We start from the raw sequence: 19,916 nt of genomic DNA, 5'->3' as shown, positions 1-19,916 counted from the left end.
GCTTCTGTGAGATGTTCTTGACAGTTTCTGCTCTGAGCACTCGGTAGATAGATAGCCCATTACAAATGAGATAGTACAAGAGTGCATATTTGCATTCGATTGCTCGATGACTCGACTTGACTGAGCTTTGAGGCATTTTGAAATGCAAAATTTCCTTGTTTCACTATAGCAGCATACAAGCTTTGCAATAGATCCTTTTTTTTTTTAAGAACAAAGATCTCAAGGCCACTTTCTCTGAAAAGGCTAGTGTCATTAACTTCAGGGAGGTACGCTGGCACCTCCTTTGTATTTCCACTGAAGCTGCAATTTAAACTTGTCTTGGACTTCATAGTAATTACATCATCAACAAAACAAATTCTGAATGTTCCTCAAACTCTTGCAAAGGGCTGGCTGCTACCCCAGACAGTTGGTATCCAAAATAATTTTATTTCTGGGGCAATTTGTTTCTAATCTGTCTGTCTCCTTCTATCCCCTCCATTTGTATTATTTATAGGTTATGGAGCTCCCGAAGTTACGGTGCCTTGCTGAAGCTTTCTTAAGTCGTGTGTGCTGTTCACATCTGTGCTTTGGATCCCCGTGGATAAATGGCTGAGTGCTGTCAGCCAAGTGCTGACAGCCAGTTTTATTATTTTTCTACAGACATCAGAAAATATGGTGCAACTGAAATGTTTTGTAGTGAGTGCTCGATATGAGGACTGACAGTATGAGGGTTCTGTAAGTTTCCTCTGTTATTTTGTTCTGGCATATGCCCTGAGATGAAGGATGCGGGGCTCTGCCGACCCGTGATTTCAAGGGTCTCCCACAACTCGAAGCCCCTCCTGGCAGGGGCCCCGTCCTTCCGCCCCGTCCCGCCCCTTCCGCCACCGCCCGCCGGCGCTGCCGCCGCCGCTTCCGGACGGGGGATGGGGGGTGGCGGTGGCCGCCGCCGCCGCCGAGGAGAGGCGCGGGCAGAGGGAGGGCGCGGAGGAGCCGCTGCCGCAGCGCCCAGAGCCGGCGCGGCGGCACCGCCATTCGGCGGCAGGTGAGGCGGGGCGGGCTGCGGGGCTTTTCCCGGGGGGCCCTGCCCGGGGGGCCCTTCTTTCCCGCGGGGGCCGCCCCGCAGGTGGGAGCCCACCGGGTCCCCGTCGCTTTCCCTGTTACGGCGTGTGCGCGCCCCGGGTGCGGTAGGGTAGCGGGGGGAAAGGGCTGCCCCGCTGCAGAGGCTGTGCGGGAGGAAAACAGCTTCGCCTACCGGGGGGGACGAGCCTCCTGTGCTGTGTGCCTGCGCTAAAATCCGCTCCGCTGTAATTACCGCGCCCGCCTGGCCCGGACACATCTCTGCCGAGAGCGAGCGCCCGGCCCGGGAGCACCAGCTGCGCGCTGGGGCGATGTCGCCGGCGGTGTTCGGGCTGAAGGGGTCAGCCCTTGTGCCCGGCTGTGCTGGTTTCGGGCTGAATTTCGTCAGCCTCGTTAGGAGAGGCGTGTGAAGGTGTGGGGCGGGTGCCGAGCGGGGCCAGGGCTCGCACCGGGGGTCGGGGCCTGCAGGCACTGTGCGGTTTGTTGTGGGGCCCGGGGGCAGAGGGGACCCGTGTGGTGTCTGATTCTCGTGTCAGCCTCCGCAGCAAACAGATCGTTCCTGGAAACGATGCCTTGTGTCAGTCTTACAGTCAGATAACCAAACGGTTGGATCGGATCAAAATCGATATTCAGCGTCTTCCTAATTTTTCCTAAAAAGTTGGTATGTTTTCTGAGGACAAAGCGTTTAGTTTTGAATAAAAATGCTGTTGAGTATGTAGGACTTGATTACTAACAAGGCAACATGGAACAGTGCTGTTACTCGTTTGCATGTGTGTTCTTCGAGTGTCAGGGTTAAGTGGAGGGTTCTGCCTGTGGGAGAGAGGGTTTGTGCGAGTTTAGGGCCTGAGCATGAGAAGGTTGAAACTACTGGAACTGTTACCGACTCAGTCTCTTAAATCTATATTACGGATACATTAGGTGGCCTTGGACCATTCACTTAGTCATTGCTGATGGCTATTAAAAAACCCCTAACAGTTCAAAAAGGTAGTTTTTTTCCAGCTCTCTAATGGAAGAAGAGGCAAATGAGAAGTAGTTTTAATGTTAACATTTGGAATAAGTTGAAGTGGTCTCATGGTTTTGTATTTGAGGCTTCAGTTTGCAAAATTAATTTAATAAAAATTTTACATGTGCAACACTCATTCTGTGTTGTAAGATGACTTGATGGAAGATTCCACTTGGCTAAGGTCTGCTCTGTCTCCACAGAGCTCCCTCGTGCAGCTGGACACCGTGTCTGTGCCACCTCCACAGAGCAGCTGATCATGCTGTGCTCTGGAGTGGCAAGAGCTCAGAAGACATTTCCTGGCATTTAAACGCCCCTCCTGTTTGGTAGGGGGTGCCTCTTGCTGGATATCATAGGTAAGGAAATGCCTGTGTCTTGTTCTTCCTTTTGCTTTCTGTGATGTAGAAGAAAGGTGCAACTAACCTGCAGGATTAGTGTGAAGTGATTTTTATACCAAGTGAAAGGAATTTGGGAAGTTTTGTAAGTTTTTGTTGTGTAGTTATTGCTTAGATGTGAAGGAAATGTTCTGTAGATTTGTAAAGCACAACAATTTAAAGTTATCTTGTTTGCTGTTCTATGTGATACTCTTTTTGTTGGCTGGTTGAGGGTTTATTTTGGTAGGACACTATTAAAAACACAGGTTGGCCTAGCAATTGTAACCTTTTGGGTTCTGTAATATCACTTTTCTTTGTATAGAGCTTGCCTTTGCAGCTCACTTAGCTGGCTGAGATCCACTAACCATATTCCATAATGTATGTATGTTTGATAATCGCATACCTTTTAGAAGTTTTTTATTTCTTACTTACTTTAATGCACCTAAAATGAAGCAGGCTACTAGATTCTCACTAGACCAGAAAGATCAGATTGTAAATGATTGTGGAGAGCAAGATGAAACACAGTTTGCCTTCAGATACTATTCTGGTATTCATTTGGATGGAGAGTTTGTTCGTGTCTTCCCCTATTTCCATTGTAAGATAGGGTGTGGGAAGAAAAAGGGAGAAGGAAACTTTAGTTGTGTTACTCCTAAATTGTATAGGGATAAAGAGTGGCCAACATTCTGTTACAGGAGGGATATACTATTACTTGAAACTGGAGGGAAAATACTTAACACCTGATATTTAGCATGTAAAATGTTTGATAACTTAGACAAATAGTAATGAAATACTATGAATGACATCCTAAGATAAGTGGTGGAGTACTTGATCAGTTGTTTAAAAATCACTTGTGTGTGCCTTGAATTATGGCAGTAGGATAAAAATTTGTTTTGTTAGTTGGTTCATAGATTAGGAGTTAGTGTTCACTTGAGTATAATGCAACCTGTTTGGCTTAATGAGGTGTAAGAGTCAGGGAGCAGTATGTATTCTGTTCATTTTGATGAAATATGTAACTGTACTTGGTGGTTCTTAAGACAAATATGTGTAGCTTTCAGGACTTTCTGTAGCAGCTGCTGTCAGTCTTGCATGGAGGTGTCTCAACAGAAAGACTCTGCTAAGAATATATGCTAATATTTGATCCACAAGCTGCACTTCAATAAATAATTCTCAAAAAACCCATCTTCCTTGATGGCTTAAAACCTAAGACTAAACTAGTGTTACTTTGAGATTTCTTATCTTACTTAACATGCATAGCACTAAGACTTTAGAGTACAGTTAAGCTACTGCTGATCATCTCATGATACCAAAGTTATTAATTAAAACTCAATGCAAGTTTTACAGCAATATTTATGCATTTGAACTTACCGTATTCTTGCTTCAGGAAAATACTGGGATTTGTCTCATGGTGGGCATTGTGCTGTGTTTGATCAATTTTATATATAGTATGGTAGCTATTGTATTTAAAAACTGTTGAAAAATCATGTATTGTTTTTGCATGTGTTCTTTTTGTCCTTCTGTTCACAAGATACCATATTGTATGTATCTGGTGGCATTTAGAAGGTAAGGACTAAGTCACTGCTATATGGCAGTGAAATCTTTGGTGCTATTTGCTTTAAATAAGCACTGAAGAATTTAGTTTCCAGGAAGAACAGGTGACAAGTTTCCCAAGTAAGTCAGAGTCAGCAGAGTAGCCCAGCCTTGTGCTGCATAACAAGGCAGTGCTGTGTGTTCTTTTTCCAGCAGAGCATTGCTAAGTTGGTGTGTGACAGTAGCCTTATTATTGCAGGCTGGCTCAGCACAAGGTTTTTGTGTAGCTTTTTTGTGCTGGGGAACCAAGGCTACCAGCATGGGCCTTGTCCACATGGGCGAAGTAGCAGCCTTTGCAGGGAACAACTTCTCCCCTGAGGAGGTGTGGGATGTGCTCCTAAGCCAGCAGACCCATCGAAGGGGGGCTGAGTTGGAATGGCCTATATTCAAACTGCAGCTTGAAACCTTCATACACAAATGTAGGTTAAATCACTTGAGATCTGATAGTGCTTCAGCATCCTTCCCAAAATTCCCCTCAAGGATTGTGGGAATTGAACCTAGGGGAAAAAAATCAAGGGACACATCAGCAAGGCTCTCCCAGGTACTTGAGGACAGGTGGTAAAGCAGTAATGGTGCTAATAGTTTTTGCATGTGTCTGGAATAAACAAAACCAGTCAGCACTCTGCTAACTGCTGCAGACCTAACTAGGTTGTTTAACCCTTCATCTGTGACTCTGCTCTAATCAAGTTTGCAGCCTAATGTTACTGTGATACTAATGCTGCTTTTCCTTGGCTAGAGTAGTGATAAGCAGATTCAAGTATTCACATATTTACCTCAGTATACTGTCTCAAAGTCTACAAGCTAGGAAGGTTAGGGAATTATTGGTTGACTGGCAGCAATTCAGTAGATGGGAACATGATAGAATCACGGACAGTCATGTTGAAGGAGGTTAATTTTCTGTATTTAAATACACATCTAGGAAATTCTGCTATCAGCTAGGGTATACGCAGCCTCTCCGAGGCATCTTATTTCTTAAAATGCCCCAACCAGATTGTAGAAGTGTTCATGGCTCATGAAGTAACATTTTTCTTTTAAAAAAGTAAGTACTTCTACATATGCCTTTGTGTTCATGCTGTTAATTGAAAGGCTGGTGAAAGAAAATGGGACACACAGTATGTGCTGTTGATGATCTTGCTATGTGTTAAGTCACAGTACCGGGAAACTAATCAACTAACTAGCTACCGACATTGCTGATGTCAGGTGAAAAGTATATTTTGCCCTCTGATGCTTAAGTCTGAGCTTGTTTGTGTTACTCATGCGTGTTATTCATCATTAAATAATGTTACCCATTATTTGGTTTCAGTGATAAAACCAGTAACATCGAAGGCAAAGTAATCACCAGTGCTGTTTCCTTTCAGAAGACACATGCAGCGATCTAGGGGACTTTGCCTCTTCTGCTGCATTAATCTTGGGTCGCAGTCTAGTGGCATAAAAGTTATGTAGCATTCTTCAGCTTCAGAAATGAACAGGAGCAGTAGCACACAGGGATCTGTATTGTAGTCCAGGTGTTATGATTATTAGGGAAAGTGCTTTTTACCCTTTAAACCACAAACCTGTTACCAACTGAGTAGTCTGCAAGGGAAGGTAGTTTCAGGGTTTAAATAGGTTGCTTTGTCATTAAAAAATGAATTTAACTGTTGCCGTTGAGATGAAATTAGCTACCTGCTCTGTGTAATGTTTTAAATTTGTATTTTGTGGTCATTTCTTTGTCTTTTGCAGTCGGTTAAGTGTCTTGTTGTTTACAGCATTTAAAAACAGGAGCAGGTCCTATCAGTTGCATGTTGAGGTTAATGTAGACTTTCTCCCAGGTCCAGCCCGTAGTGACCTTTGATGAGTGTGCTCATTCAGTCTTGTAAGGTTACTTTTACTGCACATTTGGTAAGGGTTGATTTTTATTCTGGCAATGCCAGATGAAGGAAGACTAGGCTGCTGTTAGGCTACTTGACTTGTGACGAATGGAATTCACTTAGGTTAGGTACAGTTTCCTGCCTTTGTCCTCAGAAGCTGCTTTGGTTAGAAGACAGTATCAGTAAGTTGAGTGTATTTGTGGTGGTGAGTTTACATTCACTGCTTTTAGAAAAACTCGTGATGATTACTGTGTTATAAAACCCACTGTGATTAACAACTTTTTTTTTCAGTATTTCATCTGTATTTCTGAGTAAAGAAAGCTGGAAGTTCAGATAAGCAACTCAAGTTTGTTTGTTTTTACTGGATGTTTTGGATTTAGTATAAGAACAATGTTGATACCACATTCATGTTTTAGTTGTTGCTCTGTGGTGCTGACCCTAAGTCAAGGAGTTTTCAGTTTCCCCTGCTCTGACAGTGAGGAGGTGCAGAAGAAGCTGGGAGAGAGCACAGCCAGGACAGCTGACCTGAACCTGGCCAAAGGGATATTTCATACCGTGGAATGTCCTGCTTGATATATAAATGGAGGGGGGATTTGGCCAGGAGGGGCTGACCACTGCTGGGGACCTGGCTGGGCAAAGGTCAGCAGGTGCTGAGCAGTTGTAATGTGTGTCAGTTGTCTTTCTTGGATGTTGTTCTCTCTCTTTTTGTTATTTCCATTGCTGCTACTACTATATTTTACTTTACTACCATTATTAAACTGTTCATATCTGAACCCATTTGGTTTACCTTTTAACAGTTCTCCTCTCCAGCCCACTGCAGGGGGAGCAGGCTGGCAGCAGTGTGGGTGGGAGTAAGCGAGTGGCTAAATGAATCTTCTTGCCATCTGGGATTAAACAGCAACCCTGGAATAAAGTAAAAATATGTAGTACAAAAAAGGTCAATTAACTGATGATTAGTTGAAAATTAAATGTCATAATTTATTTTATTAGCTGTGTGACCAAAATAGTTGTTACAGTTGTTTTTGAGCCTTTGAACGTCTTGAACTTTCAAAAATACTAAGATAACATAAAAATGAGAAAATACCCTTTTATGTGGAGAAGGAAATGTATAGGATGTGCAGGTATTGTAGTAGGTTTGGTTTTTTTTTTTTTTTTTTGGTAACTGTTTAAATCAAGGTATTAAAGCTTATATACTTATTGACTGTATATGAAGTATTGAGAAATTTTAGCAATTAATTAAATACACATTGTTAATATACAATCAACTCCTGAGAGTCTATCTTCAGAAGTAGCATGCCCTTAATTATTTTAGAAGGGTAAGTGTGATTTGTGTGCTCATTTTTCTTCTAAAATATTCCTTTTGCACTGCTGGGAAATCTCATTTGGCAAATTGAATCTTCTCTGATACAGTGTAAAATAGTTTGTGGTTCTATTAGATGAAAGCCAGAAGAAAAAGTTGAATCCAGTAATTATATTAAGAGCATGATAGGTATTTTACCTCCTTTAAAAAAGAAGTGAGAAGGAAAGAGGTTCTGTTTTGGAAGAACTGTGCCCCTGCAAAAGATGCAGAACTGTGCTGAATATTCATGATGGGTTTGAGTACCAGTTTACTATAGGCAGAAGCTAAATAATAGATTAAATAGGCTGTTTTCTTGCTTTCATTCTGAAAGCCTTGAATGATGTATGTGGCAGTAGTGTATTGTACTGCCTTGTATTTTCTGAGATTCGGTTGGCGTGACTGAAGCATTCTAGTTAATTAGACTGTTCTTCTGAGTACAAAAGAGCTGTGATATTGTAGCTGTTTCTTAGATGGCTGCTGTACATGTGCCACCAAATATAAATTATGCACAAATCCATTCTCTACTGCTGTGGGTCTTTAACATTGTGTAAACATTTTAGTACTTCACTCGTAGCCTTTCAAATGTCCTGTGGTTAACTTTTTTCCTGGTTGTTGTTCTGGTGACTTGTCACCACCATGTGACTAAAATGTTGCTGAGCTGTCTCTTCTTCCTCCAAGCAATATTCTAGAGTAAGAACACAATTATTGAGAAATCTGTATGAAGAGAATACATCTCTTTTGGTTTTGGTGTATTACTGTGTTATCTACTACCACATCACTTTTAAAAATGCTTTGAAGCTTAAGCTACTGCTTCATTCCTAGTAATGTTATTTTTGAAAGCTGAATATTTTAAAGGATTCACAATTCAGTAAGCATATATCTTAATTACTGAGATCAAACAAATATAGAAATGTGATGATTGTACCATCAACATACAACTAAGATACTTCAGCTCAATACTGTTGCAGATATCTAGACATAGGTTTACTTGGAAGGAGTGGAAGAATGTCCTGTCATCAAAGCTTCAGTATATATTTTTTAACCAGTGGGATATGTTGGATTGTATTGAAATGTATTATTTCAGCTTTAATTCAGTTTTCTGTGTTTGCTGGCTATACTTTCTTGCGTAGTTGATGAACTGCAAACAGTGGAAAAGGCTAATGATTAAGCTGATATTTAAACAGAGTAGTATTTGATTTTCATTCCCTAATGAAATTAACAAACCTGGATTTATTTATTTATAACAAAATTAGAAAAGTATATGGGATACATCTAGGGAATATTTTGCTTCTTGGAAACTTTAAATTTCTATTTAGGAGCAAATGAGATAATTTATTTTTTCTTTGATGAAAATAAAAGCCTTTTTATATTACTTACCTAAGAAATTAGGTCTGTTTTTTAGCTGTTTTTTATGTTAAATGTCTTGGGCTACTAAAATTGCACAAAAGACCCTGGCATTTCAGTAACCTGTGTTAACCTTTCTGGTGTTGTGTCTCTTGGATATGCAACAGGTCAGTGTGCTTGGCGGATAAAGGGAGAGGATGGCAGGCAATAACCAGCTTTGCATTCGACGTTGGACTACCAAGAACGTGGCCAAGTGGCTGAAGGAAGAAGGCTTCTGTGAATATGTGGATGTTTTGTGCAACAGACACAGGCTAGATGGAATTACATTGCTGACTCTTACTGAGTATGATTTACGATCCCCTCCTCTGGAAATCAAAATCCTGGGGGACATCAAGAGGCTAATGTTGTCCATACGCAAACTGCAGAAGCAGCATATTGATGTCCTGGAAGAGCTGGGTTACACCAGTGACGGTCACGCTGGCACAGTGTGCCCAGTTGGGTCACTACAGGGGGCAGATTGGTTTTGTAATGGTGAAGTACCTCGGGACTATGATGGACCAATTACTGACTTGAATGGTGATCAGTATCAATATGCAAATGGAAAAAACAAACATGCCACACGAAGACTGGACCCAGAGTATTGGAAGACAGTTTTAAGTTGTGTGTATGTGTTCATAGTGTTTGGCTTTACATCATTTGTTATGGTGATAGTACACGAGCGAGTACCTGACATGCAAACATATCCACCTCTGCCAGACATATTTCTAGATAGGTAAGAAATTTTCTTTCTAAACAAAATAGTAATGTGATGGTTAAAATATAGGCTGTGTTTTCTTCGTTTTCAAGGTTTCGTATGCTGTAGAAGGTTTCATCTGCTCTAGAAGATGCCTCTGCAAAATAGTAATAAGAGTCTAGCAAATCCTTCTGCTAAGACTGAAATGTGGATCAGTTAGATGCAGAGATTTAGTTTTAGGGGAAAATAAATTGAGCTGTTGTTCTACCTAGTTTATATTTAGTTTTAAAGGATTCACAATTCAGTAAGCATGTATCTTAATTACTGAGCTCAAAGAAAGATAGAAATATGATGGTTGTACCATCAACATACAACTAAGATTATATGTTGTATGTATGAACTAAACTCATTACAACACAGTAATTAGTCCATCCTTGCATTCTAGTAAAAAGCATGATGGTCAGCTGGCATAGATATGCAGCCATATGCATTTTCTGAAATCCAGTTCCTGCTATGAAGCTTAACATGTCTTGTTATATAAAAACTTTGGACAAAGGAATATTTTGGTCTGTGAGTGAGCAAAGAAATAAAGTGAACAGCATTGGTACTATATTTTTGTTGTTTTCCCACTGTCAGCTTGCTGAACATGGTGTAAGGAAACTGAAGTAGAATGAAAAGACCAGCATCTCTTTTAACAGGGTATTAAACCACTGTTGTGACTTATGCAGTACCTGCTCATTTTTTTAAAGAAAATGTTTAACTTCAGGCAAAGAAGAGACACAATGGCAAAGTCAAATTCTAGTAATTGACTACAGGTTTAATAGAGGATAAATGTTCCCTTTGAGAAAGTGCACTTGCTCCACGGAGAACTTAACTGCCTAGAGAGTTTTAAAAGATATGAGCTAAACTGTTAAAAAGTTGAGCCTTTGTGATCTTTCTGTTCCTGCATTAATTTCCATTTCCATTAATGACTTTCAAAAAGTCAGTAAGACTCTAATCTTTTGAGTAAGTGTGCAGAATCCCCCATAAATTTATATATAAACTCAGCAAGGACAGACCACATCCAGCAGAGTGGAAGAGGGGAGAGAGAACAGGAGCTATGGGATTATGGATTTTGTTCCCAGGGTGCTACCATGGTATTCAGTGGGCAGGAGGATGGGGGAGGCCAGAAAGCAGCAGCCCACAAAACAATGAGAGGGGATTACTACAAAGCTCGTGTTTGAGCAGTGCTTTGCTACCCCTTTGTATCAGGGGGAGCACAAAACTATGAGGAGCAGCTTCTCTTTAAATCTGTTGATCTGTACTTTGGTGACTGAAAGTGGAAATTGTTACAGTGCCTTATGTGTGCAAGAAGGTCTTAAATCTTTTGACAGGGAAGGCTGAAAGGTTTGCATGTAGTGATTATCACTGAAAATTTGAAAACAATTTTTATTTTCCCTGATACTTCTCTATGCAGTTCTGCTTCATTGCAAGTATTTAAGATTTTTGGCCTTGAAGTATTTAATTCATTGTGTTGACATAGCATTCTTACAAGCATAAGCAGCATAATTGACATGATGCAAGTTCTTGTCAGAATGAAAAAGGTTGTTGTGAAACAGTGGTAGAGGAACACATCCTGTTAGTAAGTCGTGTAAATTAAGAGAGCATACTAGGGATTTTCCCTGACTTAGCGAATTCTGTGTAAACATCTGCTGGAAACACATTATTAGGAAGGAGATAATGTAATTGAATATATTTCAGATTCTGTTTCATTCAGTCTAACAAAAGAATTTTTGGCTGTAGTTTATACTATTGTCAGATGAATGCAAATGAACTTCATATGCCCTTATTTTCAATACTGAGACTAGGAAAAAAATTAATTAAGCCTTTGTGTTAACTTTCTTGCTTTGTTTTTTTTTTTTTTTTTAGTGTCCCCAGGATACCATGGGCTTTTGCTATGACTGAAGTATGTGGTGTAATTCTTTGCTACATTTGGCTCTTGGTTCTTCTGCTTCACAAACACAGGTAGATTTTATAAAATCCAAATTAACTGGTCCTTTGATGCAGAGAAAAGACCATAACAAGAATTTATGATGATTGTTTAAGAATTTCTATTCAGTAAGAATCTTGTCAACTCCTAGTATATCTCTGTTAATTTGGACTAGGGAGGATTTAATCAAGAATGATGGCTTGTGAATCTTTCAAAGGAGTCATCTGAACTTAACTTTCCTACCATATTTATAAGTCATTTCCTTTGGAACACAGGTATTTCAGAGAGTTTTCAGTATATTATACACACATACTGTAACAGTTTTGTATATAAGAAAGTGCTATGAGAATGAATTTCCACAGGATGTCTGAGCCAGCCTGGCAGTTTGCTTTCAGTGAGGGATAGAAAATGCTTTTGCGTTCATGCATATTTTAAGTTAAATTTTCACTGGTTCATTGATTTTTATCAATTTGCCAGCAGAAGGCATGAGTGCCAAAGCTAGCACAAGAGTAGCTTCAGAGGTGGAGATGTACCTTTTGGTGACAGTCAGCTTGCTACAGTGTCTCACCCTGTCATGTGGAACCATATTTTTACAGTACTACTTAATTTAGAAAAAAAAAAAAAAACATGTTGTGAAACTTGCAGTAATGATGACAGGACTTAATGGGATTAAGTTGGGGTGAAGTGAAATGTTTTTATCATAACTTCCCTGATCTCAGCTCCTGTGTACTTTCCCAGATCTATACTTCTGCGCAGGCTGTGCAGCCTCATGGGGACAGTATTTCTATTACGTTGCATTACAATGTTTGTTACCTCACTCTCGGTGCCAGGCCAGCACTTGCAGTGTACTGGAAAGGTAAAAACTTCAAATGCTTTCAATTATTTTTCCTGTTTCCTTTTGTAAAAAAATACTTAAGATGTGATTAAGATTGTTGGGACCATGGTGTTAGATGTGTGTTTTTTAAGAACATTGTGTTTGTCTCCTGTTTCCTTGCCCTTGCCTTAATTACCATAGGCAGGCAAACATCCCTAGGGGTCTTAGAAGCACTTGCAGCTTTGGAGAGTATATGGTTATTTGGTGAAGGGTGTTCAGAGTTTCACACTGTAAACCAGAGAGTGTACATCAAGGAGGTGTGCACTTAAGCTACTGACTTCATGAAGAATGACTGAAAGGGAATTAATTGCTTCGTTGTCTTGTTGGTTGCGTGGTTTTGAAAAAAACCCCAACAAACTATTACTGTTTCACCCCTTCTCATAAGGGATATTCATTAGAACATGAGATTTTATGGTTTCATCCTAATTTTTAGTTAGGAGAGGTTTGCGCTGAACAAATGGAAGGCTTGACAATGACACATTGGGAGGCTGAAAACATTGAAAAAAAAGATGTCAGGCTCTGTGGATAAATCACTTGGAACAAAATACCTGCTCTAAATTCCAGTATTCATCAGAGGTATGATGAATACAATTAGTGATTGCAGTTACTAATGTGACTCATTGCCACACTGAAATCCAAAGGTGTGCTAACCTGCATTTTAATAAAAGACACAACATGATAAATGGTATTAAACAAACAGTGCAATACAGCTAACTTTAAGGACATACTGTTTGGGCAGTGGAGTTGGAACTTAGAAAGGTTAATGTCACTGTTTTTCAGTTGTATGGCAATGTTTGGGCAAAACTCCAGCGGGCATTTGCAATATGGAGTGGCTTTGGAATGACTCTGACTGGAGTACATACGTGTGGAGATTATATGTTCAGTGGTCACACTGTCGTCCTGACCATGCTCAACTTCTTTGTCACAGAATGTAAGTACAGAGTGTCAATACTCAAACGTCCTTAAGAACGTGTACGGCCAGAGGTGCTGTAAACACTTGAATGTCCTTAAGTATTATCTGCTCCTTGACCTCCTCAAGTTCAAAGTGTAACATTTAAGCAAACGAATACAAATTCAGATTGCTGTGCTCTTTCTCAGGTTTGTGACAGTCAAGTCACAGGCAGGAAAGGAGCACCACCTCCTTGAATGGGGGGATGAATAAGGCACTTTTCAATGAACATGTGAGCCAAGAAATTAGAAAGGCTTTATGGCTTGCTACTGGGAGAATACTTGGGAAGATACTTTGGATTGTCTGTTACTATTCCCTTGCCTAGGTATCTGCCACTGCCTCCTGTCACCCAAAATACCTGGCGAGGTTTCTGTACGTTTAGTATAACCCATAAAGCCAAACACCAAACCCCTTAATGAGTGAGAATATATGAAACAGTACTACCCTTCTGTAGACACCAACAGTGATTTGATACATATTATAGCAAGCAAAGATAATTAGTTTGAGTTCAACTATGATGGAATGACTGCAATAACAGTAATATAGCTTCCATTACATCTTCCTCCTTATAACATAGATAAAGCATGATTTTCATTAGAAGAAGTTGGTTGAATAAAGAATTCTGCATTTAAGGATGCTCTTGTTAATCCAGAAATGCATTTGTAAATGAAGTCACAAAGTGATAGACATATATAACTTGTGTGGTTGTTTTTGTTGGATTTATTGGACCTGTATACAATATTTCTGAATGAAGAGAGCAACTTCATCTCATTTTTGGATGAAAAGCCTGTATAAAAACTTGGAATGTCTAGGCCTGATTTTTGAGACATTCAAGGTCAATCACTTTCTGTTTTCTCCTAGATACGCCAAGGAGCTGGAACTTCTTGCACACCTTGTCCTGGGTCCTGAATCTCTTTGGAATCTTCTTCATTTTGGCTGCACATGAACATTATTCTATAGATGTCTTCATTGCCTTTTACATCACTACAAGACTCTTTTTGTATTACCATACATTGGCTAATACTAGAGCATATCAACAGAGTAGGAGAGCAAGGATATGGTTTCCAATGTTTTCTTTTTTTGAATGCAATGTTAATGGTACTGTTCCCAATGAGTATTGCTGGCCCTTTTCAAAACCTACTATACTAAAAAGATTAATTGGTTGAAGACTGTGGGGGTCACTTCAGATTTTTATGAAGCATTATGACTAAGATCCTAAAAGGCTGGCTATAAGGAGGAGGTCAAGTAACATTTTTCATTCTGTGATCTCCTTCTTGCCTTGTTTCTTAGATTCTTAGCCATAAAATGGGGTTCCCATACTTTATAGGGATGTGTTTTGTTTTCTCTTTGTGAAAATAGAAAACAATGCAGGGATGGGTAAAGGCAATCAGTGAAGCATGAATATAAACCAGAATACTGCTACCCTTGGTAAGGTTCTGTGTGAATGTTTATGGAACATTAACATCAAATATGTTTTTGTATTGAATATAATACACCCTTTACAGGTCCAGATCATCTCTGTTACCCGAGTGCCAGCCTTTACATATACTGATGAAAAAATTAGAACTTTATGAAGCCTTTCTTTTAAAACAGTCATAAATGTAATTTTCAAAACAAACTGTGTATATTTAAAGATTGAGGAGGTCTGCGTCGTAATGAAGAAAGCAGTATAGCTCCTTGCTGAGAGGGTCTCTTAACTGTTAAATTACAGGTCTTGACAGTATAAATGGTCTGCATACAGGTTGCCAAAAATGAAAGTCTGCCTTATGGCTGTGCAGTGATGATAATTTTTTCATGAGAACTTATTTAGTCTAGTCTGTCAGTTGTCTATATGGTTGTTCTAGCACTTGAAAGTTTTCCCTTTTGTGTTTAAATGAGTTAAAGTAAGTGGAACATCCACTGAAAGTAAACTTAGCTTTAGTGAGTTTTAAAGCCACAAAGTAACTTTTGTGTGGTCTTAATTGCTTTATACCCAAACCCATGCATGCTTTTCAGGAGCAGTTCTTTAACATTGGAAAAACAGAACAGTTGTCTTTGTGTATCTTACTGTCCTGCAAATGGATGGGAAAAATGCATGTAGTAACTCTTTCAGGAATAGTAATAATAGTGAGTGTTGGAAATAGTGCTCATGTTGATGTATGTTTTAGCACTCTGGTGTCAACAATATGGTGAATATCTCTGGATATATATATATGCACAGGATGTTAGTTTATATATATAAACACAAACAGTGTATGTTTTTCTAACAACTATGAAAACTAATGTTCTTAAATTAAGTTGCTCATTTACTACACTGAAAGATAAAAGTACCATAAACAGTTTAGTTTTGCTTGTTGAAAAAAACCAAACCACAACCCACAACAAAACATCCCCAAAAACCTCAAACCAGCACTCCAAGTCCATGATGCATAAGCAAGGATTGGTGATCTCTTAGGCAGTGGATTGTAAGGGGACAATACTAATGTTGTCTGTAGAGACTTGAAATTGGATTTGTGCTAAATCAAAACTGATAGATAGAGGGTACAAAATAAAAAAATGGTATAGACCTTTTAATTTGATTATTGCAATTTCAGAATAGGTAAGATGTGCAAAAGGAAGTGTAAGTCAGCTTTAGAAAGTTACACAAAGCATTTTTCCATCTTGGTACAAGCTGACTTAATGGGCACAATGTACTTGTGTGTGCACAGAAATGAATCCATTTGGAGTTTGCAAGGTTTCGTGTTTGGAGGCTTGTAACCTACTGTGGGCTACTCCTTGCTGTGCTGTGTTCCTTTTATAAACCTTGATTGTACGAGCTTGACTACCTTACACTCTTCGTAATATATTACTTTTGTAACTTAATTTAGCTCCTATTCCACAGAGGAATTATACAGCTTGGAATATCTCTGCCAACTCTGTTGAGCACATGTACACTGTACTATTCCAGAGGTTTTTATATTTGTAACATTCCAATTTTTAAGCAAAATTGCAGGTTTAATACTATATTGTTCAATCTACCATAGCCTGATGGCTTTTGCCATCCAAATTAGGGGAGTATGCTTATGCTAACAAAAAAAGGAGAAAATATTCTGGAAGATTTAAAGACTTGCCATTTGCTGCTCTTAACTTTCTGATTTCAGAAAGGCAATTTGAACATTCCTCTTGAGACTTTATAATGAAAGAGCTCTATTTGTTAATTTATATTTGCCTTTGCAATGCACACAGTTATGAATGCTATTTTTCTAAACTCTAGGAAGCATCTGTTCTCAGGATGTGAGGGATTGTAATCTGAGTTATATGGAGAGGTATGCAATTCAACTTGCAAAGCTGTTGATTCTGAAAGTAACCCTTTGAGTAGTAACTGGCATAACTGCATCTAAACTGAAATATTATTTTACAACTTAGATATGCAGGAGAATTTTCAAGTACAGCCCAGTGTAACAATGTTTACATAAACTAAAGCTATCATTTCAATATTATTATTTTTTGTAATGAAGTTCATATACTTTGAAACGTAAAGATTCTTTGTTCTTATTTAATTTTTCAAATTCTGTTAAGTAAATTGCTTTAAATCAGTCTTGCTTATAATTTTTTTTTAAAGAAGCTTGTTCTTTTGTGCTGTTTCCCTTGATGCTAGGTATCTAAGTCCAGGATAAGTAATATAAAAAAGTTGTTTTGGGTAGCACTGGAGTGCGTTAAAACCTTGTCAGGATAATTGTCCTCTGCTGTTTTGGAAGTTCGTTTTGTCTGTCTGTAAACATGCAAGAGGAAAGCTTGAAATTGATAGAAGACAGAAAAATCTGATCTTGCTTGCAAAAGAGCACAGGTCAGTCTGTAAAGCTGGGAATGTAAGCTTTATTGTTAATTAGATGGAAACAAGTTGCAAGTAACTGATAGCCTTAACATTTTGTACTGCCTTTTGAAAGAGTCAGTGCTTTAAAAGCATTTTGCTGCTTCTGTTGCTGACAAGCACTTTTAAGTGAAGACAGCAGAGCACCATTGGGCCTTGGATTTAATGCTTGGTATGTTCAGGGATGTCTTCTTGTATGTTCACACACCAGTCTTTTTGCTCTCCTTTAACAGGTTGCACCTCTTTTGTGCTAAGTTGTCTCTGTGGTCTGTGTGAGTGCCCACATAATCTGAATTCGGGGTAATGAATGAATTGCTGTGTAATGCCAGCAAGTGTCTTAACAACATTAGTACTACAGAGTGCACAGACGAATCAAGTTGCAAAGTCTGAAATTAATAACTGTATATACAAAAGAAGGGGAGGGTCACTTTTTTTTGCTAGCTTAGCAATTTTAGTAATATTTGAGACTTGGCAATAGGGTTGAGCTCTTCCTTATTACTTTGGGGATCTGTAAGCACATACCTGCAAGTGATAAACACACAGGCTCTTCCCCCATCCCTTTTCTTTGGTTTTTTTGTACCTTATGATACAGTTTCTTATAATAGCTTTCTTTGCCTTTAGTTTTTCACTTTTGAAAGATCCCTTAAGTGGGTTATGAATTACACCTACACAGAATTAGACCTTCATAGATGTGTTTTTTAACACATTCTGATTACACTGACAAAAACTTAGGAAAGGATCTTTAGGCAAGGTTCCTCCAATTCAGCTTGAACAATGCTATAGAAAGCTTCCATATAGGCAGATAATCTTCATGTCCTGTGGCAAACATGACAACACTTACACAAAGTGTCAGTACAGAAATGTAGATAGGCCTGAAGTATTTAAATGTCCAAGACTAGCAAGAGTTGGAACTCATAAATGCACTGCTTGACGTGTATGCTTAACTTCAAGCAAATTACTAAATAGTCTTGACTTCAGTGAGTGTTAACATTTTAGTTTAAACATTTTTTTGGATAACGCCAGGTGCATACTGTGTGTGGTATACTGCTACAGTAATGGGAATAGGTAATGTCACTTTATTTTTGGTTTTCTCTGATGTCTCCCCCTCCATCTACTGTAGAAAAAACATTCCAATAGAATTTCAAAGAAATTGCTACTTAACTGGGTTCTGAGAGAAGAAATCTGTAAAAAACCAAAATACTCTAAATAAAACCTTGATAGTTAACTGCTTTAAGAAGCAAGGTTAAATAGTTAAATGATTGGGAAAAAAAGTTATTTTTGATGCAAGCCTGTTAAATAAGGTCATTTAAAATTACTGAAACCCTCCAAAGAGGATAAAAGCACAGGTTCCTATAATCTTCTTTCATGTACAGCTGTGTCTCATGTAGTGCCAAAAAGTTTAACAGGAAAGAGTTGAACTCAGACACCAGTACACACCTTTTGCAGCAATTAATGCCTCCTTGTTTTTTAACCACTGCTTGCATGCTTACTGATATACTTGTCCATTATTATTTAGCTCGTTTTCTGCTGTATGAAAGCCCACTTGGTTTTCAAGCATCAGTCATGGAAAAAAACCCCAAACAGTAGGTTTTATGGAGCTGGAGTGTAACAAAAATAACTTAAACCAACTAGGATAGTTTTTCATCCTGTCCATGTTGTTCCTACTGCAGAGTTAGGGAAAATTTGCAGTAATCTACAGACAATACTGATTTTTTTTTTTAATAACCTAGGGTACCTTTAAAAAAATCTGACCTGTAACTAAAAAAAACACCACAGTCTTGTCAAGATGGAAGTATACTTGACAGAAGTCCTAGCAGTAAGACAGCTTACCCTCTGAATTATTTTGTGCATGTAGACTTCAACAATAAGGGTTAATTGATAGACCACTGATTTATAAAATTACTATTTCTGATCTATCAAGTTGACAAGTCCACCTTGTCACTATCCTAATTGAAACAGTATTCCTGGGGGAAAAAAGTCCTTTAGAGTGAATCTACTGATGTCTTGTTCATTATATGAAGAAAAACACCAAAAAACCCCTCACAGCTCCTCAAATGCTATGGTATTGTGAACACTGAACCTTCCACATAGCAGTATCCTGCAGACTTACCTGTTGTATCCTAACAAATTTGCAGTGAGTATTATGTACATAATTCAGTGACATGCACATTTTAAAAGCCAATTTCTAATAGATGTGTAAGAACTTAAGGTGATAAATGTGGAGCACAACAACCTGACTGTGTAGTTAGAAAGACTAGCTGTAACTTAGTTTTGCTCTTCCAATTCAGTTTTGTCAAAAAAGGAGAAATTTTGTCAAGTTTGAGAAACCACAAACTGCATTGTACATGGTACTTAACGTAATAAGGACGTAGAAGGCTTTTCACACTGAAGTTACTTCAGTTTTGTTCTGAGAAAATAGTGTTATCTAATGGCTAGAAAGTATGCCAGTGAAGTTTAGAGTACTGTAAATAAGTAAATATTGTTTTGATTCTAAACTCAGATTGAATTAATATATTGTTTTATATCTCTGTTGTGTTAAACATATTTAAAAACACTAAAATAAAATATTTGAAAGATGACAAATGCTTAATTTATTTTATATGCAAAATGATGGCTCATTGTCTGTTAGCACTGTGACTGTGAAAGTATTCCTAAGCATAGGTGTGATGGTGTTATGAGATCTTCCTTCAGTGTGGAAGTAAGTAATGCTGACAAAATATAATTGGCACATCCTGTGGGACTCTGTTACAGGTATGTGCATATACTTCATTTCTGGAGGAATAACTGTTCTGGGTGATGTAGGAATTACAGGTTTACAGCTGTGGTCTTAAGTCTGTAGCTACCTGTAAGGGGTTTGCATTTTCTTTTGGCACCGATCTGTGACAGATTCTGGTAAAATTACTGGTTTTCTCTGGAACAGGGATACAGTTGCCAAATACGAAATTCCTGTTGCTGTCAAAATTGTACTAAAGTTTGATACGAGGATAGGATAGGCACTCGCTGGACTGTTCATAG

The 19,916-nt window shown here is 38.7% G+C and overlaps 1 protein-coding gene across 2 annotated transcripts; it reads left to right on the top strand.

Annotated features, from left to right (window-relative positions):
* The first annotated feature begins 883 nt into the window (after positions 1-883).
* SAMD8 (sterile alpha motif domain containing 8) lies at positions 884-19,425 on the top strand. Of its 2 annotated transcripts, XM_082286555.1 has the most exons (7): positions 884-1,021; positions 2,260-2,412; positions 8,715-9,319; positions 11,189-11,284; positions 11,988-12,105; positions 12,904-13,054; positions 13,934-19,425. In XM_082286555.1, exons 3-7 carry the CDS (start codon positions 8,745-8,747, stop codon positions 14,236-14,238), a joined length of 1,245 nt encoding a protein of 414 aa, XP_082142681.1. In that variant the 5' UTR covers positions 884-1,021; positions 2,260-2,412; positions 8,715-8,744; the 3' UTR covers positions 14,239-19,425. The 2 variants fall into 2 exon arrangements, with proteins under 2 accessions (XP_082142681.1, XP_082142682.1); XM_082286556.1 differs by lacking the exon at positions 2,260-2,412 and having other exon boundaries at positions 897-1,021.
* Positions 19,426-19,916: the final 491 nt, after the last annotated feature.

Source organism: Coloeus monedula (genome assembly GCF_965178545.1).
Source record: "Coloeus monedula genome assembly, chromosome: 8".
Classification (NCBI taxonomy): domain Eukaryota; kingdom Metazoa; phylum Chordata; class Aves; order Passeriformes; family Corvidae; genus Coloeus; species Coloeus monedula.
The sequence above is the reverse complement of the archived record's forward strand: the minus strand, read 5'-3'. Positions and strand labels throughout refer to the sequence as shown.

Bases quoted from the DNA above. Each gene is read 5' to 3' on its own strand.
- SAMD8 (XM_082286555.1), top strand. From the start codon at position 8,745: ATGGCAGGCAATAACCAGCTTTGCATTCGACGTTGGACTACCAAGAAC. The intron at 9,320-11,188 runs GTAAGAAATTTT...TTTTTTTTTTAG, and splicing joins CCAGACATATTTCTAGATAG to TGTCCCCAGGATACCATGGG. The intron at 13,055-13,933 runs GTAAGTACAGAG...GTTTTCTCCTAG, and splicing joins CAACTTCTTTGTCACAGAAT to ATACGCCAAGGAGCTGGAAC.